The sequence below is a fragment of the Ambystoma mexicanum genome, chromosome 4q (assembly GCF_040938575.1).
Source record: "Ambystoma mexicanum isolate Mex_15411 chromosome 4q, UKY_AmexF1_1, whole genome shotgun sequence".
In the NCBI taxonomy this organism is placed as follows: domain Eukaryota; kingdom Metazoa; phylum Chordata; class Amphibia; order Caudata; family Ambystomatidae; genus Ambystoma; species Ambystoma mexicanum.
Window position 1 is genome coordinate 1,105,472,070 of NC_090928.1, and position 21,520 is coordinate 1,105,493,589.

The window sequence follows — 21,520 nt, forward strand, 5'->3', positions numbered from 1 at the left end:
AAAAATGCAACTGAAGAATGCGGGAAAGGGGATAGCAAATTTGGGCATCACACTCACAAAGAAAATAGAGTAAATATACAGGGCCAACTATCCTCTGCTCTTAGACAAAATTAAAGCCGATTTAACAAAATGGAACCCCCTTACAATAACATGGTGGGGGCGCATGACAATAGTAAAGATTGTAGTTTTCTTTAGATCCTTTAATAAAGTCATAACATCATACATCTGGAAGAAAAAAAAACAGGATCGCAATGGCCACATTAACGGCAACCAGAAACAGAGGGGGCCTAGCGTTCACTCATTTTCAGAGATACGAGGCTGCCCAACTAAGGGTATTGAAGGAATTGTCAGGGGAGGGTCTCCAAAACATTTGGGCATGACAGGACAGGGCAGTAGCGGTATCCCCCCTGGGAGGGCTCCTATGGCTTGATAAACGCTGCAGCCACCCCGATGTTAAAGGATAGTTCCGGGACTTTTTTTTTATTGTCCCTACGGTTCGGCCATGTGTTTTTAAGCATGAATCGGTAGATCGTAGAAAACTTTCCTATGGACCTTACCCGACTTTTCGTCCATTAACGCACTCGAAATCATCCGCCATTTTGTGATAATCCTATCATTTCCCCACATCGACCTGGCTCACCTGCTTTTGCGGCACTAAATCAAATCCCCGCCCCTGAAACAGACTTTATCAAAACATTCATATTCCCCACCTCTCTCCGTGACGTGACTGTGCTGCGTAGGCAAACGCGCCCAGGCGTCTTCTACGCGACTCCACACAGAACCCGGAAACCAACACAGATCAGCTCACAACACAGCGCGCCACAATTCGGAATATGAAACTGTACTTTTAAATCAAACCGCAAGATTGTAAATTTGGTAAAGTACATTTATTGGACATCAAATGTTTAGAGAATATTCAGCGATTTGCATTTTTCTTTGCTCTCGATCCAAAATAGTTCGTCTTGAGGCAAGCGATGTTCGTGTGCAGTACACAGGGTGTTGGTTTACGATAAAATAAGCTCTTCGGTCGCACTGATAATCGCATGGCTGTTCCAACAACGAGGCACTATGCCACCACAACGGTCTGTATGTTGCATCTAGCCGTTAGTACCGCGTAAGGGCATACTTGTACTTGGCGATCGTCCCACAAAATGGTCAGGGTGGTAACGTTGTTCACGCGGAGAAGCAACTGGCGGTTGTAGAAGCCATCCGCCGGTGTCTGGTACTCGTGACACATACAATAATGAAGGATGTACCTGTTTTAAAAACATAAAAAATGAAATTAGTCTCACCATCAGATCTTTATTAAAATTATTCATTTTATATATTAGGTCGGGAAATTATTTCATAGCTAGGACAGTGCAACTGGGTATTATACGTCAAGGGGGGGCTGTAGGATACTGAGACAGTCCCCCAGTGCAGGGGTTGACAGGGAGGCAGTGCAGGTGGAGAGTGGAAGGGCCCAGGACCGAGGTCGCAGACAGTGGACAAGTTGTAGCAGGGGAGAGGGAGAGAGAAAGCAGAAGCAAAGAGGAAGGTTTTGAGGTGCTTCCGTAAAAGGAGATGGTTCTCCTCAAGATAGTGCGTGGTACAAAACAATATGCCACATAGAACGAACAAGTACAACTTAACCCGTCTTTAAAGCTACTGTATAGTAATTAAATTGCGGTATAAACTCATCTAAAGAGTTACTTACATTATATTTGCATTTTCCATTGTGTCTGTGCGTAGGGCAGCCCCGAAATACCACTCCTTCTATGCCGACGTTATTTCTTCTAATGAACGAACATTAAATGGCTTTCGTTTCTGAAATTATATTCATTATCGTTTACGTTATTGCACCACACCCCCAAAAAGAAGTCTTTCGGGATGGTCCCGGCCTTTCAAGGTCAAATAACAATAGAACCTTATACTGAGTCGTGGGCCATTCCGGCACCCAGCAAAAAATCAAAGCAGCTGACCTTCACTTTGAACGAGCACACATTCCTAGTTAGCTACATTCAGTGTAAGGCCATCTCACAGGACTTGAAATTTACACTCCATCTTTGCATTTTGTCTGCGTGCATTTGCAGCCCCAGAGAACCATAAATACGGAGACATTCTATATTTTTTGAAAAATGATTTATATTACTGTTTGGTTTAATTTAATGCGCAAATGAACAAGGTTGGATAGACACATTGCATGTACACTGAGCAATCACTTTTATTTACACATTACATAGATACACATATTCAATGGACCTGCAACATGAGGAGACTCGAGAGAACAGACAATCAAATTACAATCATTTAAACCGTGATGTGTATTTCTCAATGAGCTCTGCTTTAGGTGGACATGGAACAGAGGCAATGTTGGGTGGCAATGCAGTTGTCCCCTGCACAGGTTCGTTCACAACTCCATGTATGTGCCTATCTAGGACATCAACAAAAAGTCTCTCAATAAACTCATATTGCATATCCTGAAACACTGGTTTGATCACCCATTGTTTACTTCTTTTAGTGAAGGCCTTATTTTAGCGAAGCGTCCCTAAAGTTCCGGTCGTCCTACTTTGTTGACGGCCAACATTATGGTTATGTGCCAAGACCACTAGAAGAGTCCGATTTATCATGCCCTCCATGCCAAAATGCAATCGTTTTGGCCTGTACTTTAGGCACATATTATGGAACACCTCCAAATCTCCTGTGTGGCAGAATTCCGTGAGTCCCCTCAAATCTCTTGTTATAGTTTTATCAAATACAATCTTTTCAATGGCTTTGTGAGTGGGTGATGAAGGAATCAACCACTTCTTCTTCCGTGCCTCCTCTGTGGACAAATGGCCATGTTCACAATTGTGGAAATGTTGGTTTGTGGTCCAGCGGTGAACGTTGCTACAGTGTAGCATTACTGACCGCCATTTTTCCAGTAGAATTTCCATCGACCCTCCACATGTTTTTGAGCTCCACCAAAGATGGTTGCTGATTGACTTGGACCACTGTGAAATACCTTGCATATCTTTTTTTTTACCTGCAGCCGACATTTTTTTATTGATTGTTTTTGCAAGATGCCAAACGTCAAATTGGTGATTTATATTTTTGTACTCTTCTCTCATTGTCTTGGCAATTGAAACGTGTCTGTCCGTGGTTATCAGGTCGATCACCATTCCCCGCGATTGTAGTTCTTGCAATGAAGCTACAAAGCCAACTTTCTCCATGGCCACTGAGGATGTACTTTGTGACACCTGCACGACCACCGAACTCACAATTTTCTTACTTTCCATGTCCTGAAAGTGGTAGGTGCAGTACTTGGCTGAAAATCCTGGGCTGTCGCACTGTCCATCACCGGCTAGCCTGAACCGTTTGCCCGCGAATGTACTATCAATAGACATTTTTTCCATTCTCCAAGCTTCGCTAATGGCTGGAAATAGATAATCGATTTGGTATTTGTAGAACTGAGTTTTCGCAATGAAATGGATTCCCACAAACTGAAAGAAATACTCTAACTTTTTAAAACTTGAACCACTAAAAAGTGCGGCCGCTGCACAAAGTAGATTGCCTGCTGGCAGTTGGAGGTAGACATGGGAACAACAACCCATGCTCTATAGACCACTTTGAAGTGTACATGGTCTTTGGCACCTCTTGGCCTTTATCGCTCCCTGACAGCTCCACTTGCCAGCGCAAGTACCCCGGTGCGAACTGCCTTTGATAGGGCGGGGGGGGGTGGATTGGGGCGGTGGTCGTGCAGACAAGACTCGTTTGCCGCAGGGCCTCACCAAGGAGAGGCAATCTAACTGCATGTAAGAGGCAGGCTGCAGGATCTAGTACATGGAAGGCAGGGTGGTGAGTTTATAAATACCTCAACCTCCCAGGAGAATATATGGGTGCAGTTCACCCTGGAGACCCTGGATGCCTAGGCAGTTAGTCAGCAGCAGGCTGGCCTGTGGTGGCTTGGCGGCACGGGCCAGAGGGGGTCATCTCTGTACCCGGTGCCCAAAAGGATGATTTATTATGATCAACCATATTGATTATTTACCTATAACCATGTTTTGTATCAATAAAATCCAACGGCCTTTTATTGCCAAAGCTTGAACAAAGTGGTGTGGTAACAACCATTGTTAAAATATATGTTGGGTTTTATTTTAGATCTTAATTTCAATTGAACATAAATAATAAACATTACACATTGTAAAGTTCCGGTTGCAGCACATCCAGGGAAAATCCGCGGTATTGTCCACTGTCGCTGGGGAAATGTTGTCTAATGGCAAGTACCGCACAGGCAGGTATTACATTCCGAACGCGGTGTCCGAGCCTCCCGTGAAGCCACCAAGTGAAGCAACGATAGGCCACCAGCCTGTACCACCTGTGAAAAAGAAAGATGCAAACTGTATTAAAATGACAAAACTTTCTTATCAATGTCGATTCAGGTAAAAAATGTCATTCTGCTTTGAAAAAAATTCTATCTAGAAAATGCACAATATGGAACCAAGTGGCATCACTGACATCACAACCAGAGTATACTTACTCGTTACTCGGATTACGCGGACGAACAGTGCCGCGAAGTTCGTGCATAAGCACCATCATCATCCTCAACACGGTCCGTGAGAGGCAGGCTTCCCTGAACTCTGGCAGCTCGGTGATGCATTGCGGACTTGGCTCGCCTTCCGAAATGTAGGCCAAGCACCCGGAATTTTCAGGGCAGCAGCAGTTCTCCTCCTCAGTTGGCATTAGCTCGCACCGATTGCACGTGCACCAGGTGGAGACGCCGTCCATGCGACATGGTCCAGGCTCTTCATCCGTTGACTGGTCCTCCCAACTGCCGTCCGAATCCCCATCGTTTTCGCGTGCTTGCCTTTCCAGTAGTTCCTCCTCGGTGTACTCGGGCTCGTACATATACGGCATTATTGTAGCCATTGTGTGGTAAAGAAAGTAAAATAATTTACAGAGATGGTACAGGTGTTCACAAGGCCTAGAAGCGGCGAAGGTAGCTGACCAGAGACAGAAACGAGTCACAGAATACTCAAAGTAACACAGAGAGAGTAATGGAATCGAAAATCTGCTGCTGTGTGTTGTGAAACGGTGTGTTTATACTTATTGAGGAAAGAGGCGTCCTGCCATTTCCATGGCGACACTTCATTAGCTGAGGCGCAGCGATTGTTGACACGAGACGTGCTTTGGCGTTGGGAAATGGGCGGTACGAGTCTGCTGATGACAGGCTCAGGGGCGGGGGATTTGATTTAGTGCCGCAAAAGCAGGTGAGCCAGGTCGATGGGGGGAAATGATAGGATTATCACAAAATGGCGGATGATTTCGAGTGCGTTAATGGACGAAAAGTCGGGTAAGGTCCATAGGAAAGTTTTCTACGATCTACCGATTTATGCTTAAAAACACATGGCCGAACCGTAGGGACAATAAAAAAAAAGTCCCGGAACTATCCTTTAAGATCAGTGAAATACTGGGCGTGAGTGTAGAGGTATGGGATTCGGCAGTAGCACGAGGGGCACTCACAGTGAAACCATCGCCATTCTTCCCATGGAGCATATAGAAAACGGGAAAGTGAGGGCTGTCATATGCGACATGTTCCAGGGTCAGATCCTAAAGAGCTTAGAGAAATGTGTCCAGGAGTTGGGCCTAACAGAGAAAGAGAGGTTCATATACAATCAAATAAATCATTGGCTAACAACTACACATTTCAAGGAGGCCGCTTTAAGACAATTGACCCCTGTTCAAAAATATATAACGACCCACACAGGGTCAAAACGTCTGGTGCTGACTCTTTATAGATACTGCACCGAACACCATGAGCTTGTTCAATGGAACTATATGAAAAAATGGGAAAGAACCTTGGGGGAGAACATTTCAAAGAGACAGTGGGAGTACCTTTGGGGAGTGATCCTGAAGCTGACGCGCTCCATTCAGGTGAGGGAAAGGTGGGTTAAAATACTCCTACAATGGCACTATACACCAGAAAGGATCCATACAATGTTCCCCCACATGTCAGATCAATGTTGGCGGGGATGCAAGGCGGTAGGGGACTGGTTGCATATATGTCGGAACTGTCCAGCGCCTGAGACATTTTGGTCGGGGGTAAAAAATTCACTGAGGGGGACCTAAAGGAGCCCAAACTCTGGATTTGTGGGATGTGGGACCCAGGGTCGAAAACATGCACCAAAGCACAACAAAGAGGAGTCATGATCTTGTTGCTTGCAGCGTGGTTGGCCATCGTGCAAAAGTGGAAACATCAGGCAGCGCCCACAACCCAAGACTGGCTGCAGAGAGTATGGAACTTTGTCTACTTGGAGTGGGTAACATATACGATCCAAAGGATCAAGAAGCGTTTAAACAGGATTGGAGACTAGTTTTGACATATCTGCAGAGTGACTATATGATAAAATGGTGCCCTCGCGAAATAAGGATATTGGACATAGTGTGATGTCAACAACACGTAATCGAAGCAACGAGATGGACTCTCTTTGAAATCTAATAAAAACATATTTAAAAAAAGAAATTGCCCAAAATACCTCAAAATAGCCCTTGACCACAGAGAAATATTTGTATTTACAAAAAATGGTTTAACAGGATTTTTTCTGTGTCTCTATTTGTGCCCCTACACCCTCTTTTTCCCCTCCCTCGAATGTAGGGTTTGAATAAGACATGCACAGACTACATAAAAAGCATGTTACATTGCTTTTTGTAAAAGAAAGTATTTGTTAGTGCGCAGGTGCTACTTTGTGCAATTTTGAGCCTTTTTATGTGAATATAAATTCACCCCCCCAAAAAATAAACTTCTCTCAAAATGTACCACAATTCCTCAAAGTATGCCCAACTAGTGACAAGGATTTTTTTTCTAACTAAGCAAGGATGAAACATACATTTTGCAGCATATGTATTTGCGCCCCCAAGCTTCCTGACTATTCCGATATATGTAGTGTTATTTAATAAGACACACAAAGGCACTTCGAAATATCTGTTAGGTCCCTATGTTTTGTAAAATAAAATATTTGTCAGTGGACAGGGGCTGTTTTGAGGAATTGCATCAAACCTTTAGCCATTTTTGCGACCATTCATTTACTTGACCTCAAAAATTAAAATAAATGGTCTTAAAATGTGCCACACTTCCTAAAAACAGCCCCTGACCACCGACAAATATTTTTTCTTTACAGAAATAAAAACAATGTATCATTGTATTTTTTAGTATCTGCATTTGTGCACCTACACTTCTGTTCCTGTACACATGTTCTGCTAAGGCGAGCAACAGGTGAGAGGGGGGTGGATGTCTAAGGAGTCGGTGACAGCGTTGCACAATATTGTTACACTTTTAAAGGCCCTTCGTACCTCAGCACTTTGAGGCGATGCAAACCCTCCCAAAGTCTCCACTTGAATGTCTGTATAAAATTATGAATAAACCAGGTGACCTTATCAACATATTTTGTTACACCTAGATCTTGAAAGTACATTCACAAAACTCAAAAGTCATTATTTAGTCTCACACACCTTTGCGTACTGATTCATTCAGGCTTCTGTTCAATATAGGGAAACCCAAGCTACAATTATCCTCTTTTTGTTTAACATATTTCTACAAAGATGTATATGTTTGTTTGGTCTGGTTTATTATGATTTGTGTACAGAGTATTCTTGAAAGACAAAATCACATCTTTCTACCAACTAGAGCCTGCAGACATTTGTGGTCAAAATGCTATGCTTCAGACTGGGCTCAAATTCCTGCATCCCCACGTAACTGAAGTGTGTGATCTTAGGCAAATCATTTGATCTCACTGTGACTTATCTATGAAAAGTAGTAGTCCTTAGAACAGATTCTGTCCATATTGTACTCGAAATAAAATGTCCCACCAATTTTATTGCTGCATATATATATCATTGACCATTCAGAGAGAGCTTGGAGACCATAAAATGGCAGTGGTGCACGGTATACATAAACATAACATAACATAAATTGAACAAGACAAATATTGTTTGCTTGTTTGTTTATTGTTTATTCATGACAATGTCTTGTATTGTTGCTTTCCATGATACTGTCAAGTATCAAAGTCTCATGTCACTTCTTGCAACATAATTTTCTGTGTTTTCACACTGGTGTCAATACATATGCAAATGAGGGCATGGCCTTTGTCGCACAGGCCGTCACCCATCATAGAACCTGCCATGGCTATTAATAAAGGGCATCATTCTATACACAAAATTGCTTAAATCCTTTCCAGGTGAGGTGTCTGGCTGACATCTGTTGTCAGAAGCATGTTGAATACCTTTCTTTTGAGAGACTGTTCCCTCAATAGTCTGTCCTTTGAGAACATTGTACACCCCATGATATTTCTACTCCAAAAAGTATGTATGTTAATAAACACATGTTTGTCATATGCCCTGACAAAAAAACACTGTTGGGCCTCATTATCTTCTACAAAAAATGTAAACAAAACTGATATATACATATTTTTTAATTTTTTGAAAACACTCGGAAAACACCACTGAAACTGACAAAACATAAACACTGAAAACCAGAAACACTATGCATACTAGAATTGCAACCTATTTATATAGAAAATGAATGAAGATCATAATAATTAAGTGATTGACAACAAACTTCCAATCATTGATATGATAGGATGTGATATGATATTTTATTTATAGCACGCCCATACACAAGTGATTCAAAGGCAGTGGAGGGGAACAAGTGGTGGTGGTCATGATAACAATCTTACTAGGCCCAGTGACATTGAGATCGCACAAGTGCAGGGGAGAGGAAAGGGGAAAAGTGCAGCAGGAAGGGGAGGAGGAGCAAGTGCGGGACATAGGATCTAAACATCAAGAAACAAGAAGTGCGGTCAGCAGGTGGCAGTGCAAAGTTAAGTGCTGAACAGCAAGTGATAGTGCAGGTAGGGGGACTGTAGGGTTACAGGTACAGCCCCAATTGCTGGGTTACCAAAGGCAGTGCAGGTGTGCAGCTGGGAGGGCAGGGACCTGGGCCCATGGTACAGAGTGTAGCCAGGTAACCAGTGCAGTATCAGACAGGAGATCAGCAGGGAAGAGGAAGAGAGAAGGCAGAAGCAAAGAGGAAAGTCTTGAGCTGCTTCCAAAGCCGGAGATGGTTCTCCTCAAGTTTCAAAGAGGCAGGGAGGCTGTTACAGAGGGAGGCACCCGCCGAAGGGAGAGATCTTCCCCCAGCTCGTTGCTTGGAAAAGCGCCAGGTCCTCAAGGAGTTGAAGGTGGAGGAGAGAAGGACTCGAGTAGGAAGATACTTCAGAAGAGAAAGCTGGAGATATTTTGGTCCCAGACCCCAGAAGGCCTTGTGGAAAATGCAAAGGGTCTTGAATTTGATCCTTGCAGCTACTGGGAGCCAATGGAGGGATTTCAGTGCTGGAGAGATGCAATCCCTGGGCTTGAGGCTAAGGACAAGTCTTTCAGTCCTGTTCTGGACGAGTTGCAGCGGACAGAGAGTAGAGGCAGGCAGATTTAAAAAGAGGCTATTTGAGTAGTAAAGCCTAGAGAGAACCACCTGAAGTATGTTATTACACAGCTATTGAGCAATTAGAGTCAGCCTAGGAACATTATCAGAATTAAGTTCAAAATACAACATGGTTATGATTTTTATCAGGTATTTCTGTAGTCATGTACTTTATATTTTGTGATGTGTTTATACTGTGCCACTCACCAATGCAGTGGTACTTTAGGAAAATGAGGTATTGTGCTCTCTCCCGTGGTAACCCGACCATACATTATGGAAGAAGAAGAACGGAGTACTGGACAGAAAGTGGTGGCAGCGAGAGGCAGAAATAGGACAGGGACGCACAGAGCTAACACATTCGGAAGATACAGCAAGATTGTGGTACAAGTATTATGATTGTATAAGTTGGGGTGCGTGTCTAATGGTAGGCAGTGTATCGGGGGGTGGAATGCTGACCTAGAAAGAGGGAAAATTAGACTTATGGATATAGTTGTATACAGGTAATATGAGGACATGTTATCCTGTTTTTTTCTTTCAATAAGGTAATGGTGCTTGCTTTCAACCAAATACTGCAATCCCTTGGTATTACTAGGTGCACGTGATGAGGTTGGCGATTGCACCAGAGAGTTGTCTTTAAAAGCAGGGTTGTATGATGATGGATAGTGGACTAGAAGAAATGACACATTTGTCAACTCGATGACGTGGTTATGAAAAAAGGGAGAATCACAGTCTAGTATTGCAGTTGTTGGCAAGCCCTGGCTGGGAATGTGTTCCTTATGTGCACGCACAATTCCTCTGCCCCTGTTTGATTATTTTGCAGTTGGTGAGCACAATCTTAACATTTGGTGTTTGTTAAGATGGTTCTGGTTTCTACCACCATATATTCATCTGCAAACCCCATTTTGTTGTTGAAGATTAAGTTGGTATCACCTTCTAAGAGCAGGTTTGTTCTGTGACTCAGCCCTTATCAAAGAAGAGGCAGCTTGTCTAATGTCTGCCCAGTTCCTTGGCCAATGTCCTGTCTCGATATACCCTTTCCACTTATGTCATGGTTTGCCAGGTGGTACCTGTCCCTGTGTCTCCTGTTTGATGTTTTCTTTCAGTATTGACCATCTATGTGCACCCTCCTTTTGTTATATTTCAGGATTGCATAACGTTGAACTGCATGTGTATTTTAGACAATGATATCTTGGGTTGTGTTGAAGTCATTATTGAGATGCTCTAGCAGGTTTCTTCTCACGTCCACATTGGTATTGTCCTTGCAGTCATCTACGGTTTGGAGGCATGTGTTCCTCTGGTTGTAACAACCACTGCTGATTTATGATGTGAGCACCAGTGGATCCTCTGCTTGGGCTTTTTTGTATATATCCTTTTCTGCAAGGTTTCCTTGAGTCGGAGTTCGATTTGGAGTGTACAAGCCTGTGTGCCATGTTATGGGGATGTTCTGTGTATTATTGCATCAACAATGGATGTGGAAAACCTATCTTGGTGCCTCTTTCTCTTTATTGTTCTTTCTCTTGTGCCTAAATGTGTGCACTTGTTCCCCTGAGCTTCTTGGGTGTCAACGAGTGAACACGGATCATGTGAATATCTAGAATGGTAGAATGAGAGGTAGAGGTTTTTAATATGAATGAGGCAGGTGTCTTCTCTGGAGCCTTTCCTAAATTGGGTGATATTATGTGTATCCTTTAAATGTTAGGGTTCAGAACCAATTTTGCGATCCATGCTTCTCTCTCTGGATGTTCTATTATGATTCCAGTTTCTGGTCTAATTTCCTTCCGAGTAGTGACTTCCTTGTGTATTCGCATCATTGCTTGTTTCAGTGGCCCAGATTAGTTTTCTGTGCTTTGCATTTTTCGAATGAGAGGGGACATCTTTTTTAGAGAGAGGACCTTGTATGCTCCTCTGTGCCGATCCTAGAGGACACCTTTCTGAAGATAAACTCATGGCTTTTTTTTTTCATAAATGAAAACATACAAAAGCACATACTCAAAAAGTGGAGCACACACCGGGCAAGAAGCAAGGCTGTTTATTACAGCTTGGTAAGGATGAATCAAACAGAACAGTGGATAGAATCAGATCGATAAGGCTGACATCTGAATGGACTATGAACAGTAATTTTATACCAAAAATTACAATAGTCGGAAATCCATCGAAACACTTGCAATTTAGAAAGTTCACTTTTTCAACATTTCGCAGGGATTTCATTGGTTCGTTGGTTCGTTGATGTCACCTCCTCAAAGTGATATGTTGATTAGTAAAGCTTTATTGGAGCAAAAACAGTTCAACAGTTTCCCAGCATATTACCTGCCTATGTGGTATCACATTTATTCACAGCCCACCCCAAAACAACTTGTAATTAATTCATTAAGTAACATTTGTGCTGGCAGCCGGAAATGTAATACACCACCATTGGTCAGCACCACTGAGAATGGGACACAAGATACCCTACAGCTGGTGGGAAAGGGGACATTCACACGACACCTTTTGGAGGATGACCTTTGCAAGCCCTATGGTAGATACTGAGAAGGCTGGCCACCTCACCAAAGCTCAGGAATTTGCTGTTTGATTGGTTCTCCCAAGAATGCCACTACGTCTAGTCTTCCTTTCCCACAGTTGCTTGCTGATGGGCATCAGTGGTCATGTGACCGACACCCCGGTACCGAGCCACTTCTCCACTGCCTTGTAGGGTGGCTAGTTTGGCTGACCGCCCTGTAGATACATCACCCAATTCTAGCTATGCTGACTTACTAGCGATGAGCAGCTTCAACCCCGCCCCCATTTATCATATTCCTGCCATACGAGTCAGTTGTCTCAGATCGAAATTTCCCAGGCTCATCCTGCCGAAGGGGTTTCCCACTACTTGTGATGGTGCTATTTTTTACTTTACCGTTTTTAGATGAATTATAAGGTGGTTTCTTGGGTTGTCTGTACACCCAATGCATCGTTACCCCTACCGTTCCCAGTGAGGCCCTTTTTTTGGGGGGGTGGTCTGTGGCTTAAAATACTGATGTCATTCCCTGTGTGGTTGCTCCCACCACCCACTTCTTTACTCTCACTTTTGGTAGGTGCGCCCCCTGTGTGGTGCTGAAAAAGCACTGTTAGTACAGTTTACAGAGCAGAGCTGTGAGCTATAAGGACATAGATTTAAAAAGTTGAGGCTTTTGGCAGGGGACAAAGTGGTACCTAATGATGAATATAACTATTGTATCTTTATTTTGAAAAAATATTGCATAAGCTTGCATTATGAAAGGTAGTGGATGTATAGTTTAATATAAAGTGATTGCATTTTTGACTGTAAATCTAGCACTTATTTGGTGGCATGACTGAAACTGTGTTGGGAATGTGAATAAGACCCTTGTGCAATAGCAGCTCAACATTGTAGTAATTGACAGCTCAGAAAATGAAGGCACTTGAGTCAGAACTTCCTCGTCTCAAGCATTAACATAACTGCTCCCAGCTGCCTTTAAATGCTTTCTAAAGCAGTCAACTAGTGTTTACATCTTTTAATGTTATCTTTGCAGGCAGGAGCTTTAGTCCATGTCTACACAGACGGCTCAGTGCTGCTTACGCACGGTGGGACTGAGATGGGTCAAGGACTTCACACAAAGATGGTGCAGGTATGTTATAAAGTCAGCAAAATACAAATGCATGTTAGGTCATCAACCAGCAATCATACATGATGATCTACGGCAAACATTTCCATATGTAATTACACTTATCAGACCCTTCATTTGTATTTTATTAGTATTTTATAGAGCGCCTTAAGCCAAAGCGTTGAACAATTAAAACTGGACACAGTACAATAAAATTGAATAAACAGTCAAATCCAGATAACGATCAATCAGGGATGTTGAAGTAGGTGAGTTTTTAGAGAGGCACGAAAAATAGAGTAGACAGTAATAGAACAAAGCGAGAGTGGGAGAGCGTTCCAGTTGAGAGGAGCAAGAAGCTCAAAGGATCGGAAACGAGACTGGGCACATGGGGGAGGAACCACAAGTCTAAAGAGGGAGGAAGACCAGAGAGAACAAGATGGAGTACAGAAAGATAATAGTACAGTGAGGTAGTTAGGGGCATAACGTAGAGGGATTTTAAAACAAGACAAAGAAAGTGAAATTTGATTTGAGAGTGGAAAGGCAGCCAGCCAAGTGTAGCGAGCGAAGAGGAAATAGAGTATTGTTAGGGAAGAAGACACAGTAGACAAATGGAGGAGTTAACGACTGATCTTAAGGGGTTGAGGTGAGAGTTTGGAAGGCCAAACAGAGTAGTAGAACAGTAGAAAAGTCAAGAAAAGATCAGTGAGGAAATTGAAAGTTTAGATGCTTGGAAGGTGAGAAAGGAATGAGCTTTGCGGATATTGTGAAGATGGAAATTACAGAACGAGAGGTAAGAGAAATATGATGAGAAAAAGAAAGGTCTTAGTCAAAGTGGAGACCAATATTACGAGCTGTGGTTGAGATTTGGAGCTTAGAGGGTGGGAAGGATATGAAAGGGGGTGGAAGATGAGGAGGAAGAGTGTTTGCAGAGAAGAACAGGACCTCCGTCTTCCCTGCATTAAGGGTGAGAAAATGAGACTACACCCACAATTTGATAGTGACGAGACAAGCTGTGAGAGTGTCACAGTCTTCATAGGTTTCTAAATGAATTATGACTTTGTTAATGAAATACATGGTTATGTAGCACAGTTCTGCCAACTTTATTGTCTTATGTTGGGAAATTGGGTGCACTGATCACAATGAAGATGACTTTACTGATGCCTTTAGGATGCAAGTTTATATGGAGTATGTTCCATAGCTGGACTCATTGTACTGCATGGCGTCTACCTCCTTTCTGACAGATGTTTGTTCACAGATGGTTGATTGATGAGCTGTTCAAGGTTTTAGTAGGTTGGAAGGGGTTACCAACAAGTAATATCTCTAAACATACTGTCCACACTGAAGCTGTTGGTTGTCTTCATGACCATCAGTCTAGCTTCAGAGCTGCCAGACGCACAGAAACTGCTCTCCTGAACATCCGTGAAGACCTGCCCTCCAGCCTTGACTCTAACACCCCTTGCGTTCTCATCTTGCTTGGTCTCTCCTCTGCCTTTGACACTGTCAACCATGCCATCCTGCTCAACCATCTCCGTGATAACATGGGTATCACTGGTCTGGCTCTGGCTTGGCTGACTTATTTTCTCTCTGACCGACCCTCCCAGGTCCAACTTGGGTCCTTTCTCTCCTCTATCTTTTTCTCTCTCTACCTGTGGTGTCCCGCATGGGGCTAACCTCTCTCCCTGGCTGTTCAACCAATACCTGGCACTCCTTGTCCTCTGCATCGCTGCTCTCTGTGCCAACTTTCAGTGCTATGCAGATGACACCCAGCTCATTTTCAGGCTACCCTCGGCCTCCTTCTCTCCTTCCCTCATCTCTGACTGTCTGTCTGCTATCCAGGAGTGGTGTGCCACCAATGGCCTCTGCCTTAATGCTAGTAAGACTGAGATTCTCCTCATCGGCACACCCGCTCCCTCCTTCCCTGCATCTCTCTGGTCGACCTCTCTTGGCCCTCTTCCTACTCCCACCTTCAAGGCTAAAAACCTCGGGGTCATTTTCAACTCACTCTCTTTCTCTCCTCAGAAGTATTCTTCCTTTCCTCTCCTTCCCCCAGAAGTTCACTGTCTCCAGAGCTCTGTTTCTCTCTAGGCTGGACTACTGCAACAGCCTCTTTCTAAATTTGCTTGCTTCTACTCTCTGCCCTCTGCAACTTATCCAGAACAGGACTGCAAGACTTGTCCTTGGCCTCAAGCCCAGGGATTGCATCTCCCTCGGACTGAAATCTCTGCACTGGTTCCCAGTGGCTGCAAGGATTTCATTCAAAACCCTCTTCCTTGTCCACAAGGCCTTCTGGGGCCTGGGGCCTCAATACCTTTGACTCTCTCTTCCTAAATATCTTCCTTCTCGAGCTCTTCACTCATCCGCCTCCAACTCCCTCAGGGTCAGTCGCTTCTCCAAGCAACGAGTTGGTGGTAGATCTCTTTCCTCGGCTGGTGCCTCCATCTGGAACAACCTCCCTGCCTCTCTTAAACTTGAAGAGAACCATCTCCGGGTCCGGAAGTACCTCAAAACCTTTCTCTTTGCTTCTGATTTTTCTCCTCCTCTCCTCTGCTGACCTCCTAGCTGTGTAACTGAAACTTGCACTGGCTACCTGGACACCCTCTGATCTCGGGACCAGGTCCCTCCCCTGCCAGCGTCTCACACCTGCACTGCCAACCTGGCAACCCCCGCACTTGGGGACTGTTTCTGTATCCCTACAGTCCCCCTCCAAGCCCTTGACACCTGATGTCTGCACTTACCCATGCACTTGCCACTTGCTGACGGCTACTTACTTAGTGTTATCATCTTTTACATTGTACTGCACTGTCCATGCCCCCTTCCCACGCACTTGCGCGATCTGACTCATTCCTGGCCTAGTAGGATCATTGTCCGTCCTCCCTTTGTTGCCCTCCCTTGCCTTGTCGCGCCTTGAAACACTTGTCTATAGGCGCGCTATAAATGCCATTATCATATCATATTTATATTTAAATACAAAACAATGTGTAAAACATGAAGTGAGTAATATATTGAGTCCATCAGTCTAAACACCCCATGCTACTTCATATACTCAAACCGCTTTAATAAGCTCTAAAAACCCATCCAGTGACAATAAGTGAAGATTTTCAGAATTCATTTGCCATTTACACTATTTTCACCACAAACGCATTCCCTTTACACGGGCACCAGAGCTCTCACAATGATTTAATAACGAAGCCACAAAAAGCAACACACCAGAAAGATATGCACACATCTTACAGTACCCCTGAAAAGGTGAAGAAGTCCTGTGATTTAACAAAGACCTGCACATAAATTGTGAAATTGCGTTCTTTGCTGGAAAAATATGAGTAGAGTGACCTAATAAAACCTTTCTAATGTCTCTACCCTAAATCCTTTGTTTATAGCTTTTTGTATTTTAGAGTTTACTTGACACATCATAACTTTCTAAATGATAATTATGGGAACTCAATACTATGATGGGTATATAGCAAAGTGCACACTACGAAAATCGTGTTACACTTTCTAAAACGTGTGTCTCTGTGTATCCATGGGTATCTAAGAAGAAGAATGATAAAGTCTGCAAACTTTGGAAATGCCAATGTTAAGGTTTCAGCTCTATCAAACATGGTATATAACCTAATATAAAAACTCTAATTGCCCAAAATATTTAAAAAAGGCATAACATTAATTTAAATAAATAATACAATCAGGATTGCTGTACCCTTAACTCAATCCCACATTTGTTATTCTTATCCTTATGTGTCAAAATGTTTTATGTTGGCGTAGTTCACTTGTGTAAGGATGTTATTAGTGCATCTGTAGTTGTCATCGAAATGTTGCTTATTGATTGTGGTGAAATGTGGGGTGAAGCACTTTTATTGTAACTAATTTAGGTTATTTTTGTATTGTTTTTTTTAATGTTAATGCATGGTCCATTTTGACTATAGTGTTATTAATGGTTATCTTGTTCTTTTAAAAGGGTTTCTATGTTTTATAATTATGTGTTTAGTATGAATTGAAATCGTATACCTATAAACTTTACTCTAGAGGGCATCAGTATGTCACAATTTGTGTATTGTCCAGTGGTGAATGATGATTGTCGGAAGACGATATGTTGTAGGGATTTATTGAAATTAAAGTGGGTGCCTACTTTGATGTTATTTTTAAGTCTATTAGTTGCATTTATTGAATTCATTTTATCTTACAAATGTGGAGATTATTATGCATTATTCTACAAATAGATAGCACGTTTTATACTTATGTGCTTGCCATGTATTCTAAAGCTGTAGGTATATTGTGGTTTTCAGGCGACATTTATTTATTTTCATACATACAAACAAGCTCTTGTGGTCACACATGAGCATGCAAAGGGGAATATAGCAGTTAAACATGAGGCAGTAAATCTCTAATAATGGGGAGAGTGTGAGTGGTATGAAACTGTAGTACTCATGCGGGTATGAAACCCTGGACATTGTACACCTAAAGACAAGTAAAGAAGAGGGTTTGAGAATCCTCACAATCCACAATGACAGAAAAGAGGGAGGAGGTGCACCCTCCTTGGAGTTTTCTGGTCTGTTACTTGGATCCAAGAGCTGGGGCACCAGACACTCAGCTGCCAGTGGGAAACAACACTTGCACTATCAGTGGGAGTAAAGTAGTATTATGAGCTTGGTTTTTTTTTTATAATGATTTGCTTTTGTGTATAGTAGTTGGTGAAGTGTCATGCAGTCTGTGTGTGTGGTGGGTGGGATGGGGGTGTTTAACCACTGGCCACACCGGCCAAAGTATAGCCTTGAAAGTGCCCATGCCCTAGGTCCACCAAGCCTCCTAAATTAGTCACTGAGCTTGGCCCGTGGCCAGGTCCCATGACTACATTAGCTCCATTACAGGTCATCAATAATACTACATTTCTTTTGGTATGAACTATACATCTATATACAAAAGTCAAAATATGTCTGTGGGTTTGTGGCAGGATTTGTGGGTTTGTGGTTTGTCAAAGCCTTGTCCTTTATACAATTCCACACCATTTCACCAATCTGCACCAAATATTGCATAGTGTCCTGTTAGGACCCCCCCCCAGACAATACTGGCTACATGACATTTGGACACCCCAACCCATTTCCCGGATTTCAGCACAAGTCAAAATCTGTTGGTGGCTTTGTGGCTTGGCGAAGCATTGTTCCTTATACAATTCCACACTGTTTCACCAATCTGCACCAGATTTTGCATACTTACCTGTTAGGACCCTCTGGACTTTACTGGCTACATGACATTTTGACAACCTGCCCCTTTCCCCGGATTTCATCAAACGTAAAAAAAATGTGTTTGTGGATTTGTGGCCTGCCGACACAGCCGTACACCATGTTCACTGGGAAGGGAAGCAAAAAATATATGGGAGGCGAATGGTCCTGAGAGGCGAAGGTGAAGCTAGGTAGCATTCCAGTAGTTTCAACATTTTTGCTGCATCAGGTGAAATTACTTTTCAAGAGGATTTTTGCGAGATGGCGCCTGCTGACAAAGCCGTAAACCATCTTCAGCGGGAAGGGACAGAAACATTTTTGTTTCTAAACAAGCTTTGCAATGCTGTAAAGCTTGTTCACCGGGAAGGGAAACACACATTTTTGCCGCATAAGGTGAAATTACTTTTTCCAGTGGATTTTTGCAAGATGGTGCCTGTCTATGAAGCCGTAAAGCATATTCACTGGGAAGGGAAACAAAAAAGGTTGTTTTTAACCTGTCCCAAAAGGAGGAACACAACCAAGTTTCAAGGCTCTAACGGTTTCTGAGATATTTGAACCGAAATGCAACACAACTAACTGCACCATGTCATATGACTTGAAATATACCATGAGAACATTTTACTTTGGTGGGCAGTTTACTGCGATGTATGAGGTGCTCTTATCTGTGATTTCACCTTTGTGCTCTAATTTCAAATAATGTCGATGATATAATAAACAATGTCAAACATTTTTTTGCAAGGTATGCATCATCGTAAGCAGTCTATAGTTTGCAGAGTGAAGTCTATCTCCCCTTTTGAAAACAGGAATCAGGAATGATTTTAACCAATTTTCAGGAATCATACCAGTTCTTTCACTACCTCTGAAAACGTTATAGAGGACATTTGCCCAACACTGGGCATTAGATTTAAAAATAATATTTGGGATAAATACGGCCCTGGAGCACAGGAAGGTTTAACATTGTTAATGATGGTCATCAAATCTTCATTATCAAAGCCCAGAGGGGGTTCTTTCCCATGTACCTTATAATCTCCAGGTGCCGGATTTTCAGCTTTAGAATCATAGTATAGCTCATCAACAAAAACACACGAGGTAGCCTCAGTAAAAGGGTTTAATTCCTTTGCAGTCGAAGGAGATAGGAATTCATTGTAACAAGCCCAGAATGTATGATTATCATTTAATTTAAGAAGCCCAGCCAGGTATAGCCAATGTACATTGTTGGCCAAATGATTGTGTTGGTAAAGCCAATTTCTGTACCTCATCTCCAGATTCAAATGTTGACTTTCTTTTTCTTGTTTGGATGTAAAAGAGTTACCTCTAATTTCAGAATTTAATTTTTGGCAATCCTGTTTTTTTGATGAATCACACTATCAAACAAAGGTCTGTAAAATTGCCCTAGTTTGACAATTGAGTTGTTTCTTCCCCCATTGTACTAGCAGAGCAATATTAGCAAATACTGGTTCCAGAGTCCAACCTCCCTGTGTCATCCTAGATTCAATCTGACACTGGTTTATGGTGAGAAAATTAGTTATGGCATTGATTTTAAAGCCTGACCGTATTATGAACGAACCCTGTTTGTTGATGTCAATCATAAGGTTACACTGATTCCCCATTCTTATGGCATCATTCTTGACTGACCAGCTCAGCCGCGCATGGTCACTAGATTCTTTAGAATTAATGGTAACCGCACTGCAATCTTCAAAAATGCCCACGTCTATACAGACATAGGCCCTCATTAGGACCCTGGCGCTAAGGGGTTTGCGCCAGCGTTAGCTGCGCCGACCCCTTACCGCCAACTACGAGTTCCCAGAGCGCCATTGTCATTTTTCCGCCCGCTTTTTGCGGGCGTAAAAATCCATGGCGCTATGGGACCTCGGTGTTAATTACGCCACCGTAGTGTACGGTGGCGTAATTAACACCTTCCCCACCCCCATTGAGCCCTATGGGGCCGAAATGGGAATGGGGAAGGGTAAATGGGTCAATGGGGACTTACCGCCCCGCCGACCTCGGAATGGGGCGGTAAGTCCGCCATCCGCCATGGCGTTAAGGGACTTTGCGCCATGGCGGAAAAGTCCGCCGATGGCGGAAAAAATCCGCCAGGGTCGTAATGAGGGCCATAGTCAATATGAGAGATGTACAAGCCATTTGACCAAATATGTCTAACACTGTTTTGCTCAGCATTTCTCATATGAAAGGGCAAGTAAAAAAAAAACAAACAACCTCAACCCCAGCCTGGCTGAAAATTACCACCCTATATCCCTGCTTCCGGTTGTGACGAAGCTGATGGAGACTGTGATCACGGTTCCTGGAAGCCAGCAACTGCCTGCATCCATTTCAGTCAGGGTTTCCTCCCTCGATGGGCACAGAATCTGTCAGGTTCTCTCTCCTGGATGATCTTGCTCTTCTTCAGCATCGTGGAGAGGTCGGGGTGTTGATTCTGCTCAACTTCTCTGCAGCTTTTGATACTGTAGATCATGGCGTGCTGGTGGCCTGCCGGAAAAATCAGGGATTAAGGGTTTCTATAGTAGCATAGATCAATTCTTTTCTGGCAGAGCAGACACAAACGGTCTCACTTCAGGCCTGCCAGTCCCCTCCATTAACACTCCCCTATGGGGTTCCGCAGGGGTTGGCTTTGTCCCCTCTTTTGTTTAATCTTTATCTATGGCCAATGACAGACCTCATTGCAAAATTTGGGGTCCTTTTCTGTACCTATACTGATGACACCCAATTGGTGTTGCAGCTGGACTCCCCATCAACCGACTCCCGTGCTAAGCTTAGAAATTGCCTCTCAGCAGGTGGATGGCCGCCAATTGGCTATAACCTAATGGGGGAAAAACGGAAGTGCTGCAAGCTGGCTCTAAGGTCAATGACAGTCTCTGGAGCTCTCAGTTCTGGCCAGACTCCCTGGGCCCCTGTACGGAGGCCCAGTACGTCAGTAAAAAGCCTTGGTGTGGGGCTCCTGCCTAATGGCTCCAGGGAGGCCCATGTCACAGTGGTGCGCAGTGCTGGGTTCGGTAAACTGAAGGTTCTGAAAAAGAGCCTGCCGCTGCTCCCACCCACTAGCCTCACGCAGATAGTCACCTCAGCAATAATGGGTTCCCTGGATACTGTCATGGAATTTATTTAGGGCAGCCTAAAAAACGGTTTCAGTGGCTTCAAATACTTCAGAATGCAGAAGCCAGGCTGGCCGTGAACAGACCTAGGATGACCCCTTCTGCAGGTCTGCTGCCGCAAATTCATTGGCTGCCGGTCGCCACCAGAGTCGATTTTAAGACTCTCTG

At 43.4% G+C, this 21,520-nt stretch overlaps 1 protein-coding gene across 2 annotated transcripts in view; it reads left to right on the forward strand.

Moving 5' to 3' along the window:
- Positions 1-21,520, forward strand: part of LOC138468214 (xanthine dehydrogenase/oxidase-like) — a 1,072,878-nt gene that overhangs the window by 945,678 nt on the left and 105,680 nt on the right. For both annotated transcript variants that reach the window (XM_069608673.1, XM_069608674.1), the window contains exon 28: positions 12,958-13,053. In XM_069608673.1, the coding sequence (XP_069464774.1) occupies positions 12,958-13,053 (96 nt within the window). The remainder of the gene's footprint in view (positions 1-12,957; positions 13,054-21,520) is intronic.